The sequence below is a fragment of the Triticum dicoccoides genome, chromosome 2B (assembly GCF_002162155.2).
Source record: "Triticum dicoccoides isolate Atlit2015 ecotype Zavitan chromosome 2B, WEW_v2.0, whole genome shotgun sequence".
Lineage (NCBI taxonomy): Eukaryota > Viridiplantae > Streptophyta > Magnoliopsida > Poales > Poaceae > Triticum > Triticum dicoccoides.
The window spans coordinates 159102995-159113805 of NC_041383.1; the positions used below are offsets into that span (position 1 = coordinate 159102995).

Genomic DNA, 10811 nt, shown 5'->3' on the forward strand with positions numbered 1-10811 from the left:
TAAGTTGTTTATGACATGGCAGTCAAGCAAGATGCAGTACGAAAAAAAAGAGCTGCAAAAAATAAGCCACCTCTAACTCCTTGAATGTAGGCAATGTGTGGAGCCACTCCTCCAAAGAGCCGCACACATCGTCACCACCGTTCGTGTTAGCTAGAGGCAGCTCATAGACATGCTCTGCACTGCCATCCGTCCCCTCCATGCCAACCTGAGGTGGACCTCGAGAACCCACATCGGCTCCCACTTGTACATTGGCCTGCGTGTGGGAGCTCTCTGGCACATCCAGAGTGTGTGTTGCGCCCGCAACAACACCAACTTGGTCACTAATTTCTGACGGCCCCTCTATGACACTGCCTTGGATGGTTCCTTGGGCCTGTTGATCTATAAATGACATAAACTCAACTGTTGCGTATGGTGTACTGGTGCTGAACTGCAACGGGAAAAGAAACAAAGAAATGTAAATGAATTCAGAAATTGCAACGAAAAAGGGTCTTCTAGATAAAACAAAAATATGAAAGCGGTGTATTCAGTTCGAATAACTTATAGGTTGCTTGCCAAAACCATTGTCCAGGCTGTCGACTAGAACAACAACGTAGAATTCCATTTCATGAACAAAACAAGCTCGTGGCAGGGAGTAGTCGATGGTATGATCAACTTGTTGGGAACGTAGCATGCAATTTGAAAAAAATTCCTACGCTCATGCAAGATCTATCTAGGAGATGCATAGCAACGAGAGGGGGAGAGTGTGTCCACGTACCCTCGTAGACTGAAAGCGGAAGCGTTAGTTAACACGGTTGATGTAGTCGAACATCTTCATGATCCAACCGATCCAAGTATCGAACGTACGGCACCTCCGTGTTCAGCACACTTTCAGCTCGATGACGTCCCTCGAACTCTTGATCCAGTAGAGGGTTGAGGGAGAGTTCCGTTAGCACGACGGTATTGATAATGGGATCCGCGCAGGGCTTCACCTAAGCACTACGATGCTATGACCGGAGGAGTAAACTATGGAGGGGGGCACCGCACACGACAAAGAGAGCAATTGATGTGCTTTGGGGTGCCCCCTGCCCCCGTATATAAAGGAGGGGGGGAGGAGGCGACCAGCCATGGGGCGCGCCAAGTGTGGGGAGTCCTACTAGGACTCCCAGTCCTAGTAGGATTCCTCCTTCCTTTTCGGAGAAGGGAGAAGGGGAAATAGGTGGAGGAGAAGAAGGAAAGGGGGGCCGTGCCCCCCACCCCTAGTCCAATTAGGTTTGGGTTGGGGAGTGCGTCACCACCTGGCCGCCGACCTCCTCTTTCCACTAGGGCCCATGAAGGCCCATTAGTCCACCGGGGGGTTCCGGTAACCTCTCGATATTCAGAAACTTATCCGATACTTCCCGAAACCATTCCGGTGTCTGAATGTAACCTTCCAATATATCAATCTTTACCTCTCGATCATTTCGAGACTTCTTGTCATGTCCATGATCTCATCCAGAACTCCGAACAAACTTCGGTCATCAAAAACACATAACTCATAATACAAATCATCACCGAACATTAAGCGTGCGGACCCTATGGGTTCGAGAACTATGTAGACATGATCGAGACACATCTCCGATCAATAACCAATAGTGGAATCTAGATGCTCATATTGGCTCCTACATATTCTACGAAGATCTTTATCGGTCAAACCGCACAACAACATACGTTGCTCCCTTTGTCATCGGTATGTTACTTGCCCGAGATTCGATCGTTAGTATCTTCATACCTAGTTCAATCTTGTTACTGGCAAGTCTCTTTACTCATTCCGTAATGCTTCACCCCGCAACTAACTCATTAGTCACATTGCTTGCAAGTCTTATAGTGATGAGCATTACCGAGAGGGCCCAGAGATACCTCTTCGATACTCGCAGTGACAAATCCTATTCTCGATCTATGACAACCCAACAAACACCTTCGGAGACACCTGTAGAGCATCTTTATAATCACCCAATTACATTGTGACGTTTGATAGCACACAAGGTGTTCCTCCGGTATTCGGGAGTTGCATAATCTCATGGTCGGAGGAACATGTATAAGTCATGAAGAAAGCAATAGCAATAAAACTTAACGATCATTATGCTAAGCTAACAGATGGGTCTTGTCCATCACATCATTCTCTAATGATGTGATCTCGTTCATCAAATGACAACACATGTCTATGGTCAGGAAACATAACCATCTTTGATTAACGAGTTAGTCAAGTAGAGGCATACTAGGGACACTTTGTTTTGTCTATGTATTCACACATGTACTAAGTTTCCGGTTAATACAATTCTAGCATGAATAATAAACATTTATCATGATATAAGGAAATATAAATAACAACTTTATTATTGCCTCTAGGCCATTATTTCCTTCACAACTATGCATCCTCTTGGCACATCAAGATGGTCCATGTAAATTACCTACAAGAAAGACACAAAAAAGGAAAGAAACATCAGCGCCTGAAAAAAGTTTACTGTCCCAGAAAAGAAGAGGGGAATGTTACGAGAATGAAGGGTTGTACCAGAAGCATTGGTAGACAGCCGCCAATGAGGAATTTCCCTTTATTATCATTCCTCTTACCCTGATATTTTTTTAACTTCTCTCATAACATCACACAGAATATACTCATCCCACTCGAACTCATGGACCACACTCATGTCTTGTAAGGTGTAGAGATATTCCAGAGGCACCATGTTTCCTGTCCCAGGAGCTAGGACCAATGCTAGGCATAGTAAAACACATGATCTCTCGATGGCCTCCTCGTCGTCGTCTCTACTTTTGATATAACAACTACTGTTGTGGCTATTGGAGCCCTTTCACCATCCAAATAAACGTCACGGAAATCTGCTTTGCGCCTCTTGCCGAATTCTACCGGTCTGCTACCAGATGGCACATTGAATATCTTCTTAATAATGTCTCTTGTAAAGTGGATCTTCTTGTGGTCATTTATCCTGCAGTACACAAAAATAAAAATCAGTAGATGTTGCAAAAAAAGAAAAGGATGTTATGCAACAGAGAGAAGAGAGGAAAAAATGACAAAAAGAAACATAAAACATACTTGAGCAGACGCTTCTTAGTGCCAATCCTCATAACTATGAAATTGAGAAGCCCTTTTGGAGGAGGAACCAAAGGAGAGATGTAAAGCAAATCCCCGAAGCTGGACTTGCTTATTACATCCCTCTTCTTCGCTTGGATGGCATTGGCTATGTCGCGCAACCGCTTTGCCGACCATCGAGTTTGGTAGATGGGCATGCCGTGAAACAAAATAATAATGAAAAAAGGATGCTATGAGCATGCATATCTAGTGATCTAAGAAATGAGAAGTATTGAAACTAGTGGACAATTGCATAGATATGCAAAATTCAGAAACAATATATAATTCAAGCAGTCCCAACTAAATTCAGAAACATAAAGATAACTTCCCTTTCCTTATGAGCTATAGGAAACGTAGTACAAAAATTAAAAAAACATAAAAGCTAATTCAAGCAAAGTCCAACTAATTTCAGAAGCATAAGCTAATTTTTTTCCTGTGCTATAAGCTACAGGAAATGCAGTACAAGATTCAGAACACTTAGCCAGTAGCAGAAAAATGAAACTCAAAAATGCTGCCTATGATTCTACATTGTAAAAAAAGCTGGATGAAACACATCTGCTGAACCTTGTTTACATCAAAAATGGTCTATGTCATTTCTGAAAATAATCTACGATGCTACAGGCAATCCACTACAAAAATTCAGGAATATGAAGTTACACTGGCAATTCACTACAAAAATTCAGAAAATAAACTATGAAGGTATAGGCAATCCACTACATAAATCAGAAATTAAGCTATGAGCTACACAAATTCAGAAAACATGCAGCACTGCAACACAGGCGACCCCCTCTTCCTACTACGCCGGCGACCACCTCTTCCAACTACTCTGGCGACCACCTCTCCTACTACACTGGCGACCTCCTCTCCTAGTACACCGACGACCTCCTCTCCTACTACACCTTACCACCCCTACCACAGCCCGGGAGCACCACCACCACCGTCGGGGAGCATAATGACAAACCAACGGCGGAGCACAATCGCCACCGCGACGGGCACCCCCACCAACCCCCTACCACCGCAGGGGAGCACCAACCAACACACCTAATCGATGTCGCCCTATAGAAATGGGGAGAGGAGGATCGAGCGGGGAAAGGATCTGTGGATGCGTACCTGCCTGAGTCGATGTCGGCCATCGCGGATCCAGTCGCCACGCGACTGGTCTGCCGCCGTCGCCCGCCCAGCCTCACGAGTCTCCGCCCGCTGCTGGATCTAGCCCCCCTCTTCGCTTTGAAACAACGGGCTAGTTGCAAACCCCGTTTCCAAAACAAAACGCTCAGGTACTCGATTGCAGAAAACGTGGGCGTGGAGAGGGTTGCTCTCGTCCGTCAGATCAACAGACGATCCGACGGACACGGAGCCGGCGGACACTCACGCAGGATCGGTCGGCTGAAGGGGAGCTTTTCCATTGAACTAATAATATTATTCAATATGCCAAATTACTGAAGTACATGCTGGTGATCTTCTTTAGGGTGTGTTTGGTTGCAGTCACTGCCCGGAATGTCATGGGTCGGACCCATTACCAGGCCTCATTCCAGCGTTTGGTAGAGCAACCGGAACAGAACCCACTCGTCCTCAATCAGCGAATATTCGGCTAAGATGCGGAATGTGCTGAGACCTCCAAATCCACGGAATCACACGGAATGAGTCCTCTCCACTCCCGCAACCCTATCGGTGCTCCTCTCCTGGTGGGTTGCTCCACCTCGGATCCAGATCCTCTGACTTTCACAAGGGATGTAAGGTAAGCTACAGTACCCTGGCAACCCTTCTTCATTTTTTGCTAAATCGTGATGTAACGCATGGTCTACAAACAGTAATCATCTACAGTAAGCCACATGCAGTACCAAGTCTACATTGATTCGTGAACAGTGCTGCCCTCCCTGACAGTTTTGTACACAGATTTTACTGTAGGTCTGTGCTTCCCTCGTGCAAGTTAGAGGATCCGGTTCCCTCGACCTCCTCCTTCCTCCCACTCAGGTGCGCCGCCGGCCCTCTTCCTCCCTCCCTCTCTACTGCGCCGCCGGCCCTCTCCATAGCTTCAGCTCGTGCGCGCCGCGGGTCCTCTCCCTCGCTCCATCTCCTGCACAGCTGTCCCTCTCCCTCGCTCCACATCTTGCGCCGCCGGACCTCTTCCTCGATCCATCTCCTGCGCCGCCGGTTTCCTTTCTTGCTGCCTCTCCTGCGCTGCCGGCGTGTCGGACGTTCAAAAATCTCGTCCCCCCTTTGGGTTAGCGTAGACAGGCAAGGGGGCGGCATTACCACCGGTGGAGATTGCACCCTAGGACCGACCCCAGGCTTTATGGACTAGCCAAGAACCCTAAACAAAAAAAATCCCCATCTTCTTCCCCACCAAATCTCCCAATCCCCTGCTCCTTCGAGAAAATCTGCCCGAGATTCCGCACGAGCACCGCCGGTTCCCTCTAGGAAGGGGAGGGATCCGACCCATCTCCGCGGCGGCGAATCGGGGAAGATGAATCCCCTGACGCAGGTGAAGCGGACGCAGGTGATAAACCAGAAGGAGGCGGCGTTGGGCCTCAGCGAGGACGCATCCTGGCACGCCAAGTTCAGGGGCTCCGCCTACGTCTTCGTCGGCGGCGTCCCCTTCGACCTCACGGAGGGCGACCTCCTCGCCGTCTTCGCGCAGTGAGTATTAGACCGCACCCCCGACCTAGCTTTTTCGCCCGTTTCCCCCTCCCGACGGATTTGGCAGTGAAGTATTTTGACCGGTTTCCGATCTCTTCTCTCAGGTACGGCGAGGTGGTCGACGTGAACCTCGTGCGCGACAAGGCCACCGGCAAGTCCAAGGGTTTCGCATTCGTCGCCTATGAGGACCAGAGGAGCACGGTTCTTGCCGTGGGTGAGTCCCCTTTCCCCTTTCCTACTAGGTCGCTTCTGTGTGTGATTCCAATTGATTTGCTGAAGTGATAACATTTTCGCTTCGTCTCGTGTGCTGTAGATAACTTGAATGGGGCTAAGGTTCTTGGGAGGATCATCAGGGTTGACCATGTGGAGAAGTACAAGAAGAAGGAGGAGGAGGACGAGGAGGAGCTGCAGAAGAAGAGGGAGGAGCGTGGCGTGTGCTATGCCTTCCAGAAAGGCGAGTGCAACCGCGGCGATGCGTGCAAATATTCCCATGATGAACAGGTATCTATCCTGCTTCTGCAGTTTACACACATCCCATTCACCATCGCGCTCGTAGTGATTTGGACTAGTAATGTGTTCTCACTATAGCATGAGCACGGAGGATATTGCCAAATCATTAGGTAGAAAAATAGCTTCTAGCCATTTTATTATTCGTTAGGAATGCAAACAAGCAATTAACTACCTGGCATGTAGCAATATTTCATTGCATTGGTCCAGGTTTTTTGATTATTCGTTAGGAATGCCTACAAGCAATTCACAACCTGCCTCATAGTAATTTGCACGAGTGAAGTTTTTTCACTACAGAATGAGGAAAGGATAACCAGATCAATTACTAGGTAGAAAATTAGTTCCTGGCATTTCACTCCAACTGGTAAGCGTGCACATGCAACGCACATCTCTACCTATAGAACACATATTTCTAAAAAAAACCCTATAGAGAGTATTGCTTTTGAATGAGGAAAAATAAAAAAATGTAGTCCTTGATGATTCCTTCCTTGGTAAGGATAAGGACAAAAAAGTCTCAATCAATTAACATTAGCGAAACATAATACACAAAACCACTTTCCAAAAATCCTTGATAGAAATCGAATATGTACTCCTAATGCTAAGATCAAACTATTAGCACACTTGTGCAAAGATTGAATTTATACATGAACATAAAACCTTACATGTCGTAGATACTGTCTAAGACATCTTATGGCAGTCAATAAGCAGCTCGGTTTGTTGTGATATTTAGGGATGTCATGTGGAGTTCGAGCAGACCAATAACAAGTCACAATCGTACAACATATGTCACAAATCAAGGACGGTTCTATTTAATCTAGTGTATAACAAAAATGGAATCAAATAAATCATGAGTATTTCAAAATGTCTTTGTGAACTTGATAGGACTTATGATAAACATAAGCATTGTCCATGTGAACATGGCAGAGATACAAACTTGGAACGAAGAGAGAGAGAATAATATTTCAGAATGTCTTTATGAACTTGATAGGACTTCTAATACACATAAGCATTGTCAATGTGAACATGGCAGAGATACAAACTTGGGACGAAGATAGAGAGAATAGCGGTCTTTGGAAGAACTGAATCAGTCCACTCTTGGGTTTGGGATGCTTGTTATCTTCAGAAGTTTAGGTGTCCATGGAAGTCTCAGCGGGCACTGCTAGCGAGGGACAATTTTGCCCTGTTCTCAGTTTCTCACAGCTTCTTTTGGAGTTTAACTACGGTTCAGACGTACACTATATGTTACTCCCTCCATTCTCTAATACTCCCCCCGTTCCTAAATATTTGTCTTTCTAGAGATATCAACAAGTGACTACATACGAAGCAAAATGAGTGAATCTACACTCTAAAATATGTCACATCCGTATGTAGTCACTTGTTTAAATCTCTAGAAAGACAAATATTTAGGAACGGAGGGAGTATAAGATGTTTTGGATATTTCAATATGGACTACATACGGATTGAAATGAGTGAACAAACATACTAAAATGCGTCTATATACATCCGATTCAGAAAAAAAGTTAGAACATCTTATAATAGTGATCGGAGGGAGTACTATATAGTTGCATATGTCTTTAGCCCCCAAAAAAACAAGTCGTAGTAAAGAAGCATTACATTTGATAATGAAATGAAGAGGGGGAATTTAACACTGAAGATGTTTTGAACTATTTTCATGATGCAAAAAAAAAACATGGTTCGAATCACATAGCTGTCATGAGCAGCGTACTCCTAACTTCCTAAGGCAAAAATAACTCAACATGCAACAGTCATCAAGGACCTGCAGGAACAAATGTAGCAGGTATATATGTTGCCAACCTGCAGATTCCATACCCAACTATACAATAAAGATGCATACTTTCTTGATGCCCGAACAAACACAGTATCCATTATAAACTTAGACAACTCCTACGGCTCAGTGAAGGATTTAATAATGAAGCACTAAATATGCCAAAACAACCTTATTTTAGCACTTCCTGGAACACAACATATCGAACAAACATCGAATCGTTTAGCAGAAATCTTCATGTTAGCTATAGAGATCAAGCTAGCTAAGTCTTCAGCTCTAGCCTCCAAGGCTGCAGCCACCTATAGGTAGGCGTACCATTAAAGTAGAGTACATTTCTACAACCTTTAGCTGGACAAAATTAATTTGGGAATGAAGAAATTCATCTTTCAGAATATCAGCTCTTACAATAGCGCGGTTCAAGAATTAATAATAAGTGAGGTGATATACATTCAATTCCAAGATCCTTTAAACCTCGAGGATGTAAAACAATTTCATTTAGCTGAACTATTATTTTCCGGACATGGTTTCTATTCTAATTACTGTACCATTCGTAGATGTGACTGTAGCTAAAAACAGAACAGGGAACACAAATAACTTTTGCAACTATTATTTTTTGGACATGCTTTCCATTCTAATTATTGTACCATTCCTACATGTGACTATAGCTAAAAACAGAACAGAGAACACTAACTAATATTTTGTCCTATCACAACTATCACTAACTACTTGAAAACCTCATGGATACATAACCATTTTCCAACGTTCAAGAAAGCGGTAAGCGTAAGCGGAGCGGAAGGCCACAACTTAGAGCAATGGCCGCTTAAGCGCAGCTTAACCGGGATTAAGCCTTTTTTTAATTGGCCAGAATTTGGCTGTTTTTGAATAATATGCACAAGAAAACAGGAAATATAGCACATAGGTAACTGAAAATCTGAAATAGCATATAAGGTTGAGGTCCAGTGGTTCACACACCACAACAAATAGTCAAATAACATATAAGGATAAGGTTCAGTGGTTCACACAGCAAGCATAAATGCATAATATTGTCTTAGAGCATATAAGATAAATGGCAGCTGCAGGCAAGCAGCAGCAGCAGCAGCAGCCAAACAGCAGCCTCAGCCCAGCCCAAGCAGTAGTTCAGATCCAGTCTGGGGACAAGGAGGAAGAATGCATGGAGCTGAGTTGGATGCAGAACAGGAGCAGCTGGACTGGAGCACTCTTCTCCCGCCTCCCCTTCTAACTCAGTAAACCCTAGCCGAACAGGCCAGTATTGGGCCAGGCCTTTATACCCACCATTTATCTCCAGCCCGTGGCCCATTCCTCGCCTTTTGAACGCTTAAGCGCGCTCAGCGACCGGTTAGCCAGCGCTCAGCGCTAAAGCGGCTGATAAATCCCGCTTTTTCTCGCTTAACACTAAAACTTCTGCCTAGGGCAGAAGCGAAGCGTTTAGCTGTCGCTTAGCGCTTAAGCGCGCTTAAGCGGCGCCTAAAAATGCTTTCTTGAACATTGCCCTTTTCCATCACCTACATATCTGTTACTTGATGTTTCTGTAACATGTTACATATATTTATTCTAGCACTACTACCACTGCATATTGGCAACACAACAATTATTTTGTGTTTATCTCTTCGTTCAGGTGTTATTCTTGCTCCCTCCAATCCAACTTCCTGATCTGCCAACCATCATCTCAATCATGATCGAACCACAAGAAAACATCCAACAAACCCTCACAGATATGTACACGGTCGGATGCAAATGCAACAACAAGTGTGTGTGCAAATGCAATAATCCAGAGAACAGGTTGCAGGTTCTCTGATTATGGAGAGCTCATAGATAAAGCAAATTGGCAGATTCTTAGATTATGCATAGCTCATATATTAAGCAAATCCGCAGGTTCTCATATTATGGCAACTGAAGAAACTCAGACGTTATACATAGTTCCCTGTACCTCTCCGATAAGAGAAAGTATTCTTCTATAGCTCACTTTTATCTGGCTATCTCTTGACAGCAAGATCTTGAACAGACTAAATCAACATTTCAGTAGCGTTAAATAAACATTGCAATAGAAATAAAAATAACTCAATTTCATTCCCTGTACATAGTTAGTTCTTCTGGGCATTGTATGATCTTGCGAGATTATTGAACAACATAGTTAGTTCACTAAATGCAGAGAATTTTAGGTCAATTTCATCGTCCTTGTTTGGTGACAATGTCCAGAAGGGAATAAGCCCACCGATTTCTAACTTTAAGAGGCGCTATCAGTGAAGCTACATATATAGAATAGTAAACTGTGGTCCAGAAATGAGATAACTCACAATTTAGCAAGTAGGAACTCGAGATTCAAACTTGGCACTGCAGAGGTGAAAACAAAGAAATAAAATGCTTAGACAAAATTGCAGTGTCACAAACAAACTATTCAAACTTGAAAATGGCGTGAGCATCCAATCCCAGTGACTATACGGAGAAAACATTAAATTATAACAGTCATGTGAAAGCACTAAAAGTGGCATACACAATGCAGAATACAGTAAGAACAACGATTGCTGATGGACTTGCTTCATGCTCAATATTTGATTGAAGTGAAAGGATCGATATTATATTACTGTTAATCTTTATAGCAAAATAATCTAAATGAAGTATAAACTGGAATTTCTGCTAACAAATCACAAAATGGGAAATATATAAAATGAGAATAATCTGTAAGATAATGAACTGGGAAAGAACGGAAAATAAGAAAGAACCATCAGATAGATTTGATGTTTGGCTAAAAATAAACTT

At 43.9% G+C, this 10811-nt stretch overlaps 1 protein-coding gene across 1 annotated transcript in view; it reads left to right on the forward strand.

Moving 5' to 3' along the window:
• The first annotated feature begins 5012 nt into the window (after positions 1-5012).
• The window catches only part of LOC119362755 (zinc finger CCCH domain-containing protein 25-like), a 9303-nt gene continuing 3504 nt past the window's right edge, over positions 5013-10811 (forward strand). Inside the window, exons 1-3 of the mRNA XM_037628009.1 lie at positions 5013-5740; positions 5845-5954; positions 6054-6241. Coding sequence (XP_037483906.1) covers positions 5568-5740; positions 5845-5954; positions 6054-6241 — 471 coding nt within the window. The 5' untranslated portion in view covers positions 5013-5567. The remainder of the gene's footprint in view (positions 5741-5844; positions 5955-6053; positions 6242-10811) is intronic.